Source organism: Leptidea sinapis, chromosome 44 (genome assembly GCF_905404315.1).
Source record: "Leptidea sinapis chromosome 44, ilLepSina1.1, whole genome shotgun sequence".
In the NCBI taxonomy this organism is placed as follows: Eukaryota; Metazoa; Arthropoda; class Insecta; order Lepidoptera; family Pieridae; genus Leptidea; species Leptidea sinapis.
In genome coordinates, this window is record NC_066308.1 from 5,345,683 (window position 1) to 5,365,293 (window position 19,611).

The 19,611-nt window shown below is 35.1% G+C and overlaps 1 protein-coding gene across 1 annotated transcript in view; it reads left to right on the forward strand.

The window, feature by feature from the left end:
- Positions 1–7,980: 7,980 nt before the first annotated feature.
- The window catches only part of LOC126977261 (4-hydroxybutyrate coenzyme A transferase), a 33,497-nt gene continuing 21,866 nt past the window's right edge, over positions 7,981–19,611 (forward strand). Inside the window, exon 1 of the mRNA XM_050826005.1 lies at positions 7,981–8,321. Coding sequence (XP_050681962.1) covers positions 8,132–8,321 — 190 coding nt within the window. The 5' untranslated portion in view covers positions 7,981–8,131. The remainder of the gene's footprint in view (positions 8,322–19,611) is intronic.

Consider the following 19,611-nt stretch of genomic DNA (forward strand, 5'->3'; position numbering starts at 1 on the left):
ATATATAAGCGCTTATAACCGACAGCATCACAATAATTATGGCCAGATTTTATATTCTGTAGAATTCTGACACCTATTATTTTTTGACGCTGGATCCACACATACGTGGACATATTTTTATTTTAAATTAAAACAAGAGAGAGAAAAAAGAAAAAAAAGAAGAAAGCAAAGACGATGGTGGATGATTAAAATACACAGAAATCGTACAAGGTACTGCTTTAGACCTATTATTTGGGCTTTAATTTGCCGTGTTATTTAATTTTACTTCAAAATTTTTATTCGTTTCAGACAATTTATAGAAAAAAAAATTAATGAGCTTCTTTACGAACCATCAGGGGAGTTTCATAACTTCTGCCGCATGAGTTGCACAGATTTTGAGTATCTGCTAGACAAAATTTCTCCTCTGATTTCGAAACAAGATACGGACTTCAGGAAGCTATACCAGCGAAATATCGTCTAGCAATAACACTAAGGTTTATCGCAAGTGGTGACAGTTGTAAAAGTTTACACTATTTATTCAGTGTCTCCCCAAGCAATATCAAAAATTATACCTGAAGTCTGCAAAGCAATTTATGATGTTATAAGAAATGAAATAAAGGTGAGTTGTTTTTTATAAATTTTTATTTTTATTATCAATAATTTGAAATGAAAAATTAATTCATGAAAAATTAAGCCGATTAAACTATCTCAATTTTCACGATCAAAGTCTTCATAAGCTTTAATTAAAGCTTCATTTACACGGTTTGTTTCTGTTCTTTGGGAAATCAACTCATTGGATATTATTTGAATGGTAGGAGTAGAATTTGATGAGCCCGATTGGTTGAAATAAACGTGATTTTGAGAAGTGAATGGTTGGGGTGAATTGATTACCAATGGTAAATACTGTGACGTTTGGGCGGTTGATAGCTGGTTAGAACCTAAAACTAAAGTATTTGGCAAAGGTTCAGAATACGAGGTTTCGGAAGATGACGGTCGATATGGAGCCGATGGTGAATTATTTGGCAAAGGTTCGGAATATGATGTTTGGGAAGTTGATGGTCGTATTGGAATTGGTGAAATTTTTGGTAATGGCACAGAATATGCCTGATAAGGGGCTGATTGGGAAGATGGGGTTTGTCGCTTAAAGAGCCTGTCTTTAATTCTATTTATAATAAATGTGTCTATATTATACATAAATAGTTTCCTTCCATGCGGTGAAAGTTCACGCAGTTTTTTCGCTAGTAATTTTCCATAAAGTTCGCAGTCGTCGTCTTCTTTTGGTGGTGGTGGTGGATATTCCCTCTGTCTTTTGCTTAAAATTTTGGTCAACTGTCCAAATGCAGACGACATTTGCCGTTCCGCTGTGTCGGTAGCTAGACGACGGCGCACTGGTTTTGGTGTAGGGAGAGGCTGTTCTAAATCTCTATTTTCAACAACTTCTACGTCCTCTATAGCTGCAGTTTCATTTTCTTCTGGCAATGCTCTCTGAAATAAATAATTAATTTTTATTTACTTCATTTTGATTGTTTTCAGATGCCATCAACGGCTGATGCTTGGATGAATATAGAAAGAGGGTTTAGAAGAAAATTTCCACACTGTCTTGGTTCCATAGACGGCAAGCATATTAATATAGAAAGTTCACCTCATAGCGGAACTGAATATTTAAATTATAAGAAAACGTTCAGCATCGTTCTATTGGCATAAGTTGATGCCCACTACAAATTTATATTTGTTGACATAGGATGCCAAGGGAGGATTAGCGATGGTGGCGTCTTTAATAATTCATTACTGTGGAAAAAAATCTGTAATAATGAAATTGATTTTCCTATACCATGCCCACTTCCTGGATCGGACGTTAACGTTCCATACGTTTTCATAGGAGATGTTGCTTTTGCATTGAGCATGCATGTTATGAAACCCTACCCAGGACAGCATAACATCGGTTCACCAAAAAGAATATTCAATCAATGTTTATCTAGAGCTCGGGTAGTAGTCGAAAACACATTTGGAGTTTTAGCTTCAGTGTTTTGTATTTACCGTCGTCCAATTTATTTAGACCCCATTACTGTATCAGAAATAACAATGACCTGTGTACTACTACATAACTTCCTTCGAAAAAACTCCCCAGAGAGATATACCCCCCCAGGAACGTTTGATACGATTGACAGAAATGGTGAAATAATAACAAGTGGATCTTGGCGAAAATACGAAGAGGAATATAATGCAATTCAGAACATGCCAAATGTACCCCGTAGGTCACCTATGCATGCCAAACAGATAAGGGAAGAATTTACGTTATATTTTTGTAATAGATTTAGTTAGCATTCTACATTATTTAAAAATTATCCCTCAACATAGAAAGGATAGGTAATTAGTAAGTAGTAGGATAAGTAAGTAGTAGTAGCATAAGTAAGTAGTAAGTAATATAAAAAGGATAAGTAAGGTCACAGGATGTAACAAAAAGGTGCCAAAAGGTCATTCAAATATTAAATTAACCTTTTTAAGTTTTACTGCACCTTTTTGATACAGACTCAGACAGAAGACTTATTACGCTTTTTATCTGATTTGAGGTTGGAAACATTTTTTGGAAATTTCTGATAAAATATCCATTACCTTGTAATAAGAGTGGTAACATTATAATCGGGGCCCCACCCTCTACCAGATTTAACCACTTATAGCCCCTTCCGCCTGTCAAACGACACTTAAGCCAATCGTATTTTTTTTCGTAACTTTAGAATTTTTTTTTTCTCGAAAATTATGAGGCTTCGCAATGTAATATTTTAGTACATCGTTCTACATGTCGAGCTCTAAACAGAAAAAAATATCAGCTTCTAAATCGACGTCACGTCTTCTAGAGTATGGGTAATGGTAGCACCATTCTTGCAAATAGATAATCAAAACTTTATCTGATTAAATCTTTATATAAATGATAGTTTTAATTTAATTAAGAATGAATAAACCATAATGAAAAAAAGTCGTTTTACTTACTTCCTCTGAATTTACGTTATTTGAGCAGGTATATACCGGTCCTAAAAATGACTCCATCAGGTCATAAGCAAACCAGACCGGTGTATAAACATCGGATCCTGAAAAAATAAAATTTATTCGCAAGGAACATAGCAGGGGTGTTTAGACAAATATTTATTGATTATTTAAACTTACCTGCACCGGACCGAATAGAATCTTTTTTTTTCTTCAAATGTGTGCGGAACGTAGCCATCAGTATTTCTTTTTTGGTCTTCAATTCCTTGACACTTTTATTCATTATAATGCTGAGGCGAGTCCATGCATCATTAACCTTTTGCCGATCTTTGTGATCGACATCTTTGGGATTCCAGAGACATGGCTCATTTTGATAAGCCTCGAAAAATGTCGATTCTGACATTTTTGGTTAGTTAGTTGTTAGTTAGTTAGTTGCTGACCAATCAGACATTTTTTACGCTTTGCGCGCCAACGAAAAAGTGTAGCAAGAAAATACGTCCGCCTCCCGCAAGCTCGCGCGCATTTCTGAACGCTGCCAAACGTGTGGATACGTCGCAAACTGTTTGCCAAACATCCTTTGATCTGGCAAGAAAAACCGACACCGATGCCGAACACTGCCCATCACAAACACAAACAGGCAAACAACGACAAACACCCATCCACACGTCCGTGTTTGCTGTTGGCTGTTTGCCATTGTTTGTCAAGCGTGTGGATGGGGCTTGACATTTCAGAAATTTCAAACCTTTCTGGCCGGAAACAGTTTTCAATTACAATACCAGTCTATACATTTTACTTGTTAGTGAATATATCTTTATATTAATTGCGGCGCTCCAATTAAAAGGGGATTAACGGCGAGTGATTATCACGTCCCTTTCATCACAAACGGTAAAAAAAGTACACATTAAGAAAACATATTTTCATTAATATCTCTCTTTTGCCTTATATTCTTTGGTAATTTTATAGACACTTGACAGTCCCACGCCACTCATCTCAGAAATATTTTTAACACATTCCATTGCGCAACTTATATTTTATGTTATATTAATAATTATTAAGAATCATGGTCTTTTCGTTGGGCGTTAAAGCACCACGAGAACGTTTTTTTCTGGGAGAAAGAAAGTCTAACTCTTGAGCTCTGTTATATAGGGCTGCTACCCACGAAGGGACCGGTTTTTGGCTCCATAACATTTATAAAAATCAACAAACGCTTACAACACGAAAAGTCAACAACAAGGAGAAGCCCTGGCAGTTAGCCTGGATATAGCAAAGGCCTTTGATTATTTATTATGTCTCAAACTTTTTCGTCTGTGTGTTGCATGTCGTGTGACGGTAGGGCGGCGCCTATAGTTCGCAGCAGCTGACCGTGTAGTGTATAGGCTATTACTCATTTGTGCCAGTGCTCCACGCTATTTTGTTTGTTTTTGTTAGTGTTTAATGTAAATGTTGTTTGTCAGTGTTTAATGTAAATGTTATTATTTATTAAAGTTTTTATTTGCTTTTGGTAAACAACGACATAGCTAGTGGAATATTAATCCAAAAATTTTTAGTTTTAGTCCATAATATGAAAAAACGTTATGTACTTTTATGTACCGTGGTTTCATAAAACCACACAATCCTTTTTTCTTTCTTTTTAACAAATTACCTATTATAGACAATGATCCTATTATAGATAGGTTACGTAGACAACATTCGGTGATTGAAAATGATACAATAACGCACACATGAATAATTTAACATTGCAATAGCACACAACATTACAATTACACGTCAAAAGGATAGTAAATGCAATTATCGCAAGCGAAAAAGAGATAACTCTAATTTGCTAATTGCTTCGTTTTTGTATAGAGAAAATACAGTTAATTCATCAGATATGATTTTTTACCGTACCCCGTGATTTATGCCTAAATTACGATTCATTCATGAGTTCATGTAGTAAAAGCTATAAAGTAGTAAAACTGCATTGAAATTAGGTAGATAATGTGTCATTGATTTTATGAAAAAATAATTTAATATTGATTATAATATATAGCCACATTGATGATATTAATTATTTATATATAAAATAATAAAAAAACATACAGAAACCAAAACAAAACCAAAAGGTATCTACAGTAAGGGATCCCATTTTTACAATTTTACTAACAACGGCTCCCAAAAAGTTTTAAGATTACAATTATTATTTTTTGGATCTTATATTATTTATGAATGTCTTTTTGTTGTGGGTTTATTACATTAAGGTAATGGGAGAAGAAGAAAATGATCCAATGATTTTTCTGCCGTTAGGAAGGGATATACTGAAAAAACTCCTACGTAAACAAATAGCACTCACTGTCTACATCCGCTACATACCCTTGAACTTGTTTTAGTAGTTTGATGTTTGACTGTGGTATGTAATTCTATGTTTTTTTTTTACTTTCGTAATTAGTGCATCTTACCATAACACAAGACGGCATTTTAATGTTGTACCTATATCAAATTGTAAGCAATTTTGTCAACAACAAACGCGTGTGTACTGTTTTCGTATCGAGAGAGCGACTACGACAAAAGGAACCAATGGAATCAATTTAGGCGATTGATTTTCGCCGCGCCAGTGACATATCTACCTCTTTTAATACTATAATATCATTGATTATAGATATCAAAATTGTTGTACATACATAAACTCATTCGAGTTTTACCGTGTGCAATTCGAGTTTTGGTTAACACGTTAGATAAAAAGCTTCAGTGGGGTCCACATATTCCCGAACAAGCAGATAGACTCAGCTCTACGGCATACTCGTATGCCGTTAGAAAGATAAGAGAGTACACGAATGTTTCCACCGCTAGATTAGTGTACTTCAGTTGTTTTCACAGCATCATGACGTACGGTATTTTACTGTGGGGTCATGCTGCTGACATTGATATAGTCTTGGCTCAGCAAAAGAGAGCTGTTCGTGCTATATATCAGCTTGGTTAATGGTTATAGACAGTCTCTCAAGGAAAAATTTAAAGAAATAAATATTATAACTGTTCATTGTAAGTACATTTACGAAAATACGTTCACAAAAATCGTCAACTTTTTGCTATCAAAGAGGTCTTACTCATAGATTAAGAATAGTGACTTTTGGGAATTATCTATAAATAAATTTAGGCATAATCTATAAATAAATTTAAATGTTTTATAAAAAAATCACTCTGTCGTAAATCCTATTACTCCACAGCTGAATATCTAAGTGATCGGACAGCCTGGGACTAGATTATGATTATTTTATAGCGATAGAAATTACTGTACAATATTGTATATTTTTATTAAAAAGAGCGCAAAAAAAAGAATGTTGGGAGAGTTTATTGCGCCCCTTCTTCTCTCTCAGAGCGCCATTTGTTTGCGAAGCAGTAGTAGTATCTAGTTTATTAGAAATCACATCAAAAAGAATTCTAAAGGAATCAATTTTGAGATAATAAATGCCTTTATGCCTTTAATTAAAAGGTCGGTCGTCAGAATACATAATATTATTGAAATTTGAAGTTAAATACTTAAAAACAAGACGAAACAAAAGCATAAGCATCATTCATCTGATGAATGATGCTTATGCCTTTGCTATGCTACTTTTACATTGCTATGTAATGTCAGGACTGGTGATGCCGTATTCACCAGCCATGCAGGTCTCTCTCGGGAAATCGTCGACCAGTGCGGAGAGAAACTAGTGTCTTCTATCGAGTCCATTCTTCAGAAGGTCGTGGAATGGGGTAAATTTAACCAAGTCCAATTTAACCCCCAGAAGAGTCAAGTTAGCACGTTTACCAATAAAAGAAATCCCATGTATCGTATCACCGCTCTTCGACAACACTACCCTTAAAGTCTTGCCTAGTATCGAAAGACTGGGTCTCGAGGTCTTGCCAATTCCATGGCCATCTTGAGGGCAAAGCCAAATTGACTTCGAAGAAGCTGGGCGTCATAAATAGAACACGGCAATACTTCAAGGAAGCCCACATTCTAGTGCTCTACAAAGCACAGGTCCGGCTACACATGGAGTATTATGCTGTCATCTCTGGTCTGGCGCACCCCAGTATCAGCTCGATCCATTTGTAGCGTGCAAAGCAGAGCAGCTCGAACTGTCGGAGACCCAGAATTTATCACGGGGAATGTTCGGAAGAGCTGTTTCACCTGATTCCTTCCGCCGAAGTGCACGAAAAGCCACATATTAGGATATCATCTCCACTATCTAGATGTGTGGCGGCCCTCTACAGTACGGTTTTCTAGGAGTGAGCTTTCTTCCACTCACTACAAAGCTTTGGAATGAGCTTACTTGTGCGGTATTTCTGAGACGTTTCGACATGGGCACCTTCAAAAGAAGCGCGTACACCTTCCTTAAAGGCCGGCAATGATCCTGTGATTCCTCTGGTGTTGCAAAATAATGTGGGTGGCGGTGATCACTTAACACCAGGTGACCCTTTCGCTCGTTTGTCCTTCTTTTCCATAAAAAAATTACAAGGATCCGTTGAAACGCGTGAGGTTGTTTTAGAATTAGGTACCAAAGAGAAGCTACATACTACATAATAAGAGGCAAGACTGTCTAAGTAAATATTGAAATTAAGGAAACGTGCAGTGCTTTGACATATAAATTACTTTGAAATAGTAATTTTATACAATATTAGGTTTAAAAGAATAATAATATTATGTGACGAAGTATAATCCGGCTAAGTTTGAAAGTGAACAGTTGCTTAAAACGTAGTGGAATGCGTCTATCTCCGTTTTTTACAAGATTATAGCCATCATCTGTCAAATCAATGACTGCACGTTTCTTATCGTAGACAGACAGTTGTTTATTCAGTCTACGTTTCAAAATCGCTTTTTTAGTCATTTTCGCTAGGCTGTTAATTGAAAAGTTTGAGTAATTGCTCTTGATAATTTTAATTCAGGAATCAATAATCACGATGCAAATAGATACTTAATTAATACCTTTTCACTTATCACAATTCAGCTATTCAAGTATTCCGGAATCACTTAATCAGTTATCAGTTCCTAACTTCATACTTCATAGTTGTCACTTGTCTGTGGCGGGCTTTGGAGTTTAGAGTTTGGTGGCGGAGCTCTGCGACGGCTCGCTAGTGTAGTGTTCTGAAAATAAATTGTTTATTTAAAAAGTACAGATCCAAATTTGTAAATATTAGTTAAATTTAACTATTAATCATGTCCGTAATAGGTAAAGTTATACCAAGTGTGTCAGTACATAATATTGGGAAATTTAGCGCCGCTTTACAATCAGTAAAATGTAATCGTAATAATTATTTTACGTATACTCAAGCATTATCGCAACCCTTGAATCGAAAACCGGATTTTGTTACGGCTAAGGAGGCGTTCGAAAAATGTCTAAAATCTGGTAAGAATTTTTTATCCTGTGTAACATGATTAGTAATTGCTTACCTATCTTCTATGCATACATAATAGATAATGCATTATTCAATTTCATTCAATAGCATCGGCTGTATAAGCATGTAGTCTTGATATTATGAAGTGCCTTGTCATTTGTCAATAAAGAATTATTATTTGATTTAACCCAAATTTGAATAACAGCTGTTTACTGTCACGATTTCTAAATACATATTACTAAAATGAATAGGTATGTACTATGTAGTCTAATATCTCACTTTAATCCTAATCAGTGTCTTTCTATGCTCCAGACATTCTTATAAAAATGTACCTTTAATTGATAATTTCTTACATTTAGATTAGTATTCTTCTAAGTGCACTTGAAAATAGTTGCCACCAGTTAATTAATGTCTGTCAATGCTTAACTAAATTGAAATGCATTTACGAAAATTGGTTGTCATGTTATTGGCATCATCAATTTAAGCCCTTACAATATGATAATGTGACTGTATTCAATTTATATGACATTACAACCATTTTATGTAGGTTTATCATTGTTGTGATATTATTATTCTCTGAATAAAGCTTCAAATATGTTTTCAAAATGTGTATTGCATGTATAGAAACCTTATTTATTTTCGATCAAATCTATCTTGGAGTGGGATAAGGTGGTCCCTTTGTCAGTGGAGTTGAGCAGTGGGTCATGAGATGACTTTGACAGTCACCAAAAAAAGAGCTTAAGGGCTCATTTTTGACGGTTAGCCCATTGCCTCATTTATAATGAGCAGCCAATTTTTTCCTTATTGGCTTCACTGCAGTGAAAACTGCAATTTCATGGAATGATGGCTTTTTATCCTTTCCTAATAAGAAAATTAAACATTTGTACACCCAGACAGACATACATTGTAACCATATATTAATCATAACCCATTGCTCAATAGCCTTAAGCAAGACAATTTTTAAAAAAAAAAGCAAATAATTATTGTGGAATTCAAACTTATGGCTTAATTTTGAAGGGTCTAAGTAAGATGCTATCTGGATATAATATTCATTATAATAATAATTTAAAAGGGAAAGAATTCTGTTTTTGTTCTCTATTTGAATGGTATATTACCATGGAGCTGTATGGACTGTATCTTATTAATAGAAAACAATTAGAGACCATGGTATATTTTCGGAAAGTAACAGTGGATTTATTTTGTAATTAGCTAAATTTGGTTTTGGAAAACTGCCATCAGAAAGAGCAAGGTTTTAAATTCTTTACTATAAAATGCAGTCTCAACATTTTGGGGGTGATCCCTTTTCCTTCTAAATATTTTAAATCTTACTATAGTTTAAAAAAACAACTGAGAGCAGATAGAGTTTATTTAATACTAGCTGACCTGGCAAACATTGTTTTGCCATATAAATTATTTTTAGAGTTAAGACCGTTTCTTGGACATTGCACATTACTTTATTTTTCTGAAATAATCATAGCCTAAGTTACTGCTTATTACGTCAGCTACCTGCCGGATTTATGCCAGATTAGCCGGAACAAACAGACACAAAGACAGGCAAAAATTGTAAAAAATGTTATTTTGGTGTATGTACCGTTTATATATTCATATAAATGTAGTAAAAAAACGGTTATTTCAATAATACAAACAGACACTCCAATTTTATTTATATGTATAGATAAATGTTATTAACAGATAAATATGTTCAAACTCATTAGCAATTTAAATGAAAACCAGTATTATGTTGTAAGCAATATTATTATCACAATAATATTGAATATAAATTAGCTATGATAACTTTCACACATCCAGTCAGATCTACAAATGTGAAATCTTATTTTGATTCCCTTTCATATCCAATTCTGAGAGATAAGTGCTCACTTAACTTCTTACTGCTGCCATTCAAGTTTATAATTTTTATAGTTTAGATCATAGTTTCTCAATGTTATTTTGCTCACCACCACTTTGAGAATATGTCATCTCAATGCGACCTAATTTTCTCTGGGTGTTCTACTGCTCCCCCCCCAAAGTCTCAAACGCCCCCTTGTGGGCCCACAATTAGGGGGATTAAGGATTGGTCTACACTGCGCTCACTACTAGATACCACACTACTTAAGAACAATAGCTTTTATATTAAGGCAGCTATTAGATGCTTGTGTGCATGGCATCTTGACACTCAATGGCATCTTTCAAATTTTGTAACATACACTTAGTGTTAATTTACATTGAAATTAATAAAATACAAAATACTTCCTGATGATATGTGATCCCAGTGTCGTTCTTATATACTATAAGAAAAATATGGCGTTCGTACAAAGTACACATGTCAGAAGTGAAACTTCTTTGGAAAACTAATTTTTAAATCTCGTTTATATCAATTATCCTAATCTGTTCTCTAAACCAATTGTTTTTTGTCAATATTAGAAATTATTAGGTGTTCTACTTACTCGCGGCCACGCGCTAAACCTGCACGATACAACGCTAGTAGTGAAGATGTTCTACTTTTCCACGGCCCGGAAAAGTTTGGATTCGATATCCATATTGTTGAAATCATAAATTTGCGCGGCGGCCATCTTGGATTTAAAACATGATCCTAAATTCGTTCTCTGCACCCTCGAGAACGTCGGATTCGATATCCATATTGTTGAAATCATAAATTTGCGCGGCGGCCATTTTGGATTTCAAAAATGATCCCAAATTCGTTCTCTGCACCCTCGAGAACCTCGGTTTCGATATCCATATTGTTGAAATCATAAATTTGCGCGGCGGCCATCTTGGATTTTAAAAATGATCCCAAATTCGAACTCTGCATTGCTAACCATACATAGTTATTATTCTAAAAACGTGAAATTTAATCTTTATGACAAAACTTTAAAATTATAAAGGTAAAAGAAACGAAGATTTAAGAAAAACCTACATGTCAAAAAGGGCTTAATATGTAATATATAATTAGCTGATTGCTGACCCGATAGATGTTGTTCTGTACATAATAAATAATAATAATAATATTGACACACCTTTACACAGATTATCTTGCCCCTTGATTATAATTATATTATAAATAAAATACTGGTTTTTATGAATTTGTCAATACTATTTCATAACATCAAGAATTATTTCGTAAAATATGCTCCCTGTTGTTATAATGTCAAAATTGTTTCACAGCAGACATGCCAAACCGTGCGTCAGTAAATTCTCTCATAGAAAATATGTCCATACAAACAAATATTGGAAATAAAAATAATTATGTGTCCCAAATCGAAATAACAATGACTATCCTACGTTGTTACATGTTCTTCCCTCCTCATTGCGCATGCCTATACCCAGGCCCCAGGTATAACAGTGCCCGGCAAGTAGGTAATAGTTTACTACGACCAGTAAATTTCCAAACAACACCTGACTGAGGTGTTTTATGATACCCATCAATCTGTAATTTCCCCCTTTGAGCATAGCAACTAATTTGTCAAATTTTACACGCGCTATCCCCGATACATAAAATAATTCCACAAGTGACAAGCTTAACAACCGTATGGCCTTACCTTTTGAGGTCAATATTACCATTTGTTTTATGATACTACGTATTTATACTGAAATGAGCGACACTGTTGGCAAGAAATGTTTTTAAATTGAGGAAAACTTTTTATTTTATTATGGTATGTAACTATTCTTCTTCGTCGGATTACTCTTGACAGAGCAATCGTGGTCACGTCGAACGACGAACGATTCTACGCCAGTTATCCCTGGCTGTTGCTTCTCTGGCACATGTGTTGACGGGAGTGTTGGTGAGGGCTTTGATCTGGTGGATCTCTTGACCTACTGCCGTTGACCCTTCCCTGAACATCAAGCCTCTCTATGGCATGCTCTCCACGTCGCGTAATATGTCCGAAGTATCTGAGGATACGGGCTCTGACTATAGATGAAAGCCTTTCTTTTACCTTGAGTTCTTTAAGTATCGAGATGTTTGTGCGGCGTTGTGTCCAAGATACTCGTAGCATTCGTCTCCAACACCACATTTCTAGTGCGTCAATCCTTTATCTCTCACATTCTTTCACTGTCCATGTTTCGGCACCATATTGTAGTATGGGAAACACTAGAGATCTCACTAACTGGACTTTAGTAGCTTTGGTGATACTCCTGTCCCGCCATATCCTCGTCAACTTCTGCATTGCATTGGTATGTAAATATAATATATAATTAAAATGATGTAGTCAGTTATGCTTAAGCTTGTGATTTTTCCATTTTTGGAGCTCAAATAGTTTTACTATCGTCGTAATTCATCGTATCTATTAATTGTCTAATGTTTTTCAACGTGTATACTGCAGAACAAGGTAAGTCTAAAATATGAGGGCCCCATTGTAAATACATCAGAATCCAGCGCTTCATTGTGTGTCTTCTACCGCATTTATCACGGGGAGTGTTCAGAAGAGCTGTTTAACCTGATTCCTGCCGCCGAATTTCACCTTCGCACCACACGCCACAAGTTAGGATAGCATTCCTACCATCTGGATGTGTGGCGGTCCTCCGCAGTGCGGTTTTCAAGGAGCTTTCTTCCATGTACTACAAAGCTGTGGAATGAGCTTCCTTGTGCGGTATTTCCGGGACGATTCGGCATGGGTACCTTCAAAAAAAGCGCGTACACCTTCCTTAAAGGCCGGCAACGCTCTTGTGATTCTCTGGTGTTGCAAGAGAATTTGGGCGGCGGTGATCTCTTAACACCAGGTGACCCACCCGTACGCTCGTTTGTCCTCCTATTCGATAAAAAAAATCCACCGGTTTTACCACCTCTCCGCACACTAACAAAGCACTCGCAACTACATTTTTCTTATTTGGCACGATAAATTTTAAATATATAGTTTTATTTCAATATTTTATTGGCGCCAAACCAGTACCCGATGGCGGAGAAGATTGTTTACTTCTTCATACGTGGTTTCTTTTCACGTTGATTATGAGTCAAGTGATATCCGTAAATAATACTACCTTTTCTTCTACAAGGGTAGATTATTAATGTAAATAAGGAAGAGGAGTAGTCCGAGAATAAACCCTTGTGGTACTACCTATACTGAGAGGTCTGCCATTTACGCATTTCTGAATTCACAACACCAAGTTCCAACATTTATTACATTTTAAATACGCATAATCTTAATATATATAAATTACGTGACACGTTGTTTGTCCTCGATCGACTCCTAAACTAATGAACGGATTTTAATGGGGTTTCCTTCATGGAGTGCAGTTTGGTCCAACTTGAGAGATAGGATAGTTTTTATTTCGATTTGGGACCCATAATTATTTTTATTTTCAATATTTGTTTTGTATGGACATATTTTCTATGAGAGAATTTAGTGACGCACGGTTTGACAGTTCCGCTGTGAAACAATTTCATTATAACAGAAGGGAGCATTATTTACGAAATAATTCTTGATGTGTTGAAATATTTTTGGCAAATTACAAAAAAAAGGTTAAATTTTTTATTATCTACAGAACAACGTCTGTCGGGTCAGCTAGTTTAATATTAATTATTTTGTCGATTTAACTGGTCTATACCTCTGTAACTATATAAAAATTGAATGAAATTTAAACTACTTGGCCCTCTGTGATCATCTTGCGCCCCTACAATTTGTTCTCAATTGCTTCTACTGCGTAGTACTTAAATAATACCGCGATGGTTCTAGTAATTATTTAAATATAAAGTCAAAAATGATATGATTAAAATACCAGTCCTGTCAATAGACCTGTTAATGAAAAATAAAGAAAAAGTAAACACTGGTTTTTGAAGGTAGATCCTTAATGTTAAAACATTATTATATTATGAAACAACAATACAATAACGTATTACATTACGTAAGCTGCAAATACAAAAAGTAGAAGGCTTAATACGATTTCTCGCATACTACGCCATTTTACGCCAGTCCCTGCAACTTACGTAATACGCCAACAACAGAAGAGCAAGAACCCCTGGTACTGCAGGGTTTTCCTGGATAATCATGCATTGATGACAATTTGGCACCCTACGAAATTCAATGAATTGAAGATCTTATTGAGAATGTGAATAACACACAAAAAGGAGCCCTATGTGAGAGTAATAAAGACGAAGAAGAGTTAACTCTACGATTTTGTTAATCGCCCAGACGTTATCAGCTGTAAGTGATTTGAGACGCCTTGTAGCTTCTTTTACGGCCGTTTCCAATATACAGTCTATCTCCGGTTGTGGCCTACTTGAGATAAATATCGTAACTATCGTTGACTTTTCTGTCCCAATAAACTAATCGACGGTAACTCACCTTATCCGTACACGCTGTCTGTCAATGGGAGGACGTATAGCTTACCAGCGATAGAAGTTTGTATGGAAATTGCAATTCACGCGTCCCAATGCGATAAGAATGACTTATCGGGTATATTGGGACAGCTTCAGATTATTGACACTAATTACTGATAGTATAAGGTATTAATTTATCTCTATCTGTAGATAGTATATTAGGAAAGGCCGTAAATCAACGCAAAAACGCACTGCAAAAGTTAAATTATGTTGTAAATCTTGTAATTGCTAATGCATCAAAATCTTTCTGTCAAACCGAAATAAATCTTAATATATATAAATTACGTGACACGTTGTTTGTCCGCGATGGACTCCTAATCTAATGAACGGATTTAAATGGGGATTACTTCATGGAGTGCAGTTTAGTCTAACTTGAGAGACAGGATAGTTTTTATTTCGATCTAGGAACCATAATTATTTTTATTTCCAATATTTGTTTTGTATGGACATATTTTCCAAGAGATAATTTACTGACGCGAGGTTTGTCAGTATTGCTGTGAAACAAATTCATTATAGCAACAGGGAGCACATTTTACGAAATAATTCTTGATGTTATGAAATATTATGGACAAATTCATAATTTTTTTTTTTATTTATTATGTACAGAACAACGTCTGTTGAGTCAGCTAGTGATTACTATAAGTAACGCAATTAAAATACACCATGTATTTAATGTATAAATGTATAATTTAATACGATACGATATTAAACCTTAATTTTATGTAGTACATCTTAATTCCTTATCCCGAATAATACGCTGTGTACGGTTATTAGATTTGATAGGATTTTCCTTATTTGTTTACAAGGTCTATCTGATGCAATGCCTACAAAAACAGAATATAATTATTATTGTAAAGTTCAATTTCGTAATATGTGTTTATAATATTGAAGAAGACGTCAGCTGGGCACAGGTCACCGATATGTTGTGTCATTCGTGTTGTTGTGGGGTTATTGCCACTTGCTAGTGATAACTGATAAATTATTGTAACTATGTATTGCTTATCACACATCAATCCATGGGTGTAGCCGTCACACCCATTGATATCAATTTTATAGTGAGTACCTGGATGACCGAGTTTTGCTTGAGTTTGATGACGATGTTCTTCAAGGTGTTCTTGAGACGAGTTGCAACTTTGTGAAGTAAGATTGTTTATAAGCGTTTTTCCAAGATCGTTTAGGCATTTTTAAGTGAACACGTGAAAAAGACACAAATAATATAAATAAACAATTCATTTTCTTGGTCTAACCTTAAAGCAAACATTCATTGGCTTCGTGTTCCTTAACAACGCCATCTGCTGAAGTAGCTTTAGTGTTATAGTGTTGTCAAAGCAGTTAGGTGCTCTCCAAAATAAAATAGTATTATTATTCGCCAATAGATGTCGGAAAGAGAAAAAAATAAGTATATATTAAAGTTGATTATCGATAAAGTTGTTTATTGAAAACACAAATAAAACGACATTTTCTGAAATTGAATCCTAGCTAGATCGATTTATCGCCCCCGAAATCCCCTGTACGAGGGCAGCACTAAAAGTATCGGGAATCAAGGAAGTGACACAACATTACTATTTAAAAATGTATTTATTGCTTTTCGAAGTATTCTCCGCGAAATTTGACACATTTTTCCATACGATGGAACCAATCATTGAAGCAACCATTCCATTCGGAAGTTGGGGTCTCCAAAATGGCCGTTTTGTAGGCGTCCACAGCTTCTTCAGGTGATGAAAATCTCTGACCACGCAATTTATTCTTTATTTTAGGGAAAGTATAGAAATCATTAGGGCTTAGGTCGGGGCGGTACGGTGGATGGTCTAATATTTCTATGTTTTCCTGCTCTAAAAACTCTTTTGTTCTGTGCGCGATGTGAGAACTCGCATTGTCGTGATGGAGGATGATGCGGCGGTTGCAGTTCTCTTTACGGAGTTTAGAAACGACATGTGGCAAACAAATGCTAGCATACCATTCTACATTAACCGTTCTTTGTTCCTCAAGAGGAATAGTCCGGTTTTGGAGACAAACGTGGCCACCATTTGTTTTGCAACACTCCGTGAACGAAAAATTTTTGTTGGCTTTAACTCATTTTCGAACACCCAAACTCTCGACTGGTTTTTTTTTTGGATTCGTACGCGTATATCCAGAATTCGTCACCTGATTCGATTTTGTATACTGCATCTGAGGATCCTGCGTCTTTCGAATCTTTCGAGAGTTCTGACGCACCAAGTAAGGCGAGCCGCTTTTTGCTCTTCACAGAGCAAATATCAAAGAGATATATCCATCGGGAAAACAACTTTTTTACACCTATTTGTTCATGCAAGATTATTTGTATTTGACTCATGCCAATGTCTAAAGTTGCCTGAATTTCGCGGTATGTCACATGTCGATCTTCAGCAATCAGCTTACGCACAGCATCAACGTTTTCTTTGGTGACTGTAGTTTTTGGACGACCTTGACGGGGATCATCACTGAGCTTGACACGTCCACGTTGAATTTCAGCAAACCAGCGATAAATTGTGGTTTTGGATGGGCTTCATCGCTCTAGAATTTTCTCGAGTCAATTCCATTTTCTCAACGACTAAACAAGTTTGAAAATACCTTGTGACAAGACCTAAAATTTTTTTTTAAATAAACGAATGGTATTCGATGTTTAAAACCAAGGAGTTTTCAATTAAAAAGATTTTAATATGAAAGTAACAGTGGATATATTCCATTCCCGATACTTTTAGTGCAGCCCTTGTATACTAAATTTTATGAAAATTGTTGGAGCCGTTTCCGAGATTCAGATTACATATACAAGAATTGCTCGTTTAAAGCTTAGTGGGTTAATAGTAATAATTATATTTACTCCTTCGTCTGTAAGGTGATATTGGGGAAGATGTAACGTTTATTTGATGAGATAAGTACTATTGCGTTTAAATCCTTGTTAAACAATTTATACTTAGGGCTAAATATAATTATTAGTATTTGTATTCGAATATATTATATCAGAATATACATATATAATATATATTGTGTTGTAAATCAAGAAAATAGATGAATAAAATATTCTTTCGTACAAGGTGACTAGGAAAGATCGAAATTATTTCTAAAATCTTTTACATATTTCTAACAAAAGCCAAATATAAATAAATAGCAAAAAGGTATAATTTGTGCCCTTATAACTATAAACAGAGTGACCTTTAGTTCCCATTAATTTATTAATTGGACTAGCGCACAAGGTGAACCGAGAGCCTCACAAGATATATACAAGCTAAAACTGAAATATTTTACGAGATAGTCATAATGTATGCGAAGATACCGTAACCAACACAAGGTCGCAAGTATTTCTTAACCTTGAATCGTATGAGTACCTAAAATATTAAATATTAATTTTAAATGCGTAGCAATGACAAAAACAGTATTTTATATTTTTAAATAGTTCAATACTTTTATACATAGATGAATGGAACCGTCTGTCTGTCAAAACCGTAATTATGGGCCTTTCTTCAATAAATAAACCCGTTTTTCTGCCAAAACCGTTATTACGGGTCTCTCTTCAATTAATCAACCCGTCTGTCTGCCAAAAACGTTATCACGGGCCTCACTTCAATACCTAAATGAACCCGTCTGTCTGCCAAAACCGTTATTACGGGCGTCTCTTCAATACCTGAATGAACCCGTCAACGATTATTTTTACCGTTTTACTACGAAACAACGTCGCTATGATTAAAGAATAATATGAGATTTGGTAGACTGTACAGCAGGGGTGCTCAAGCTTCAACTGCTGGCGATCTACCTCAAAATTGTTAGACTACGATCGATCGGCTCTGAGAGGCTTCAAGTATGTGTGATGAAGGATTGTCGTCTAGGTAGAGTGTCACGATGACATAGATATTAGTTTTGCGCAAAATATGCATTTTTTTAGTCAAGGTAAGTGTAGGTCTGCTCTTAAATGTCAATGAAAAAACTCATAATTATTATTCAAAATTGCAAGTTTATTGGTTCGTACAAAACAAACGCGCTCTAAAGTTCTAAGCTTAACTAAATAGTGACTTTGCATGTTGAAGCGTGACACTACATGTACTGAGCATACTTTTCATAAGATGGTAATAAGTAATAGTAAGTACGTAATAACCGATTTTAGTTTATTATACCGGATTTTTTCTCGAGATCGACTCAAAAAGCACTCAAGATCGACCTGTCGATCCCGATCGACCGTTTGAGCACCCCTGCTGTACAGTGTACTTAACATAAACAATAAAATATATCCACATACCGTGCAGAAAGACCAAAATCGGCGCTCTTACTCGTTTCTATTCAAATTATTATTGATATCGTTAATCGTAGCGATACTTTCGTGCTTATAGATAATTTATTAAGGCACAATTATTCTGATGATAATACATTTAGCTACAGCTAAAATAAGCAAGAATTGAAAAAAAAAAAATACGTGTTGCACAACTTATTTGGAGTGCAAAACTTATTTTGGCGCATTAGACATTTTTTAGATGGTTACTAGTGTTATTGGGTTATGAATTGCAAAAAAAAAACGTTGATCGTTCACGTTACTCTGCGAAAATCCATAATTATACAAATGATTTGAGTTTTCTTTAGTGTTAATTCCGCCAATATTTGTCTTTCAACAATTCGACACGTGTTTCGCCTCTACATGAGGCATCCTCAGGACGTGTTGTTTCGCCAAAATCTGGCACGAGACTGTCTCGAAGATAAATATTGGCGGAATTAACACTAAAGTAAACTCAAATCATTTGTATAATTATGAATTGCATTTTATATATGAATTGTATTTTATTAATTATTTGGAACTTTAAAATACATTTAATAATCTTTTATGAATCATCGTTAACAATTTCGACAACTCTTGTATCATTATAATTATTACAACCTAAAATAGAAACTATAGGTTCATGGTAACTAAAATAGCAAATTTTTTTTTTGATTCGAATAATCTATCTATCTATCTATCTACATATATAAAAATTAATTGCTGTTCG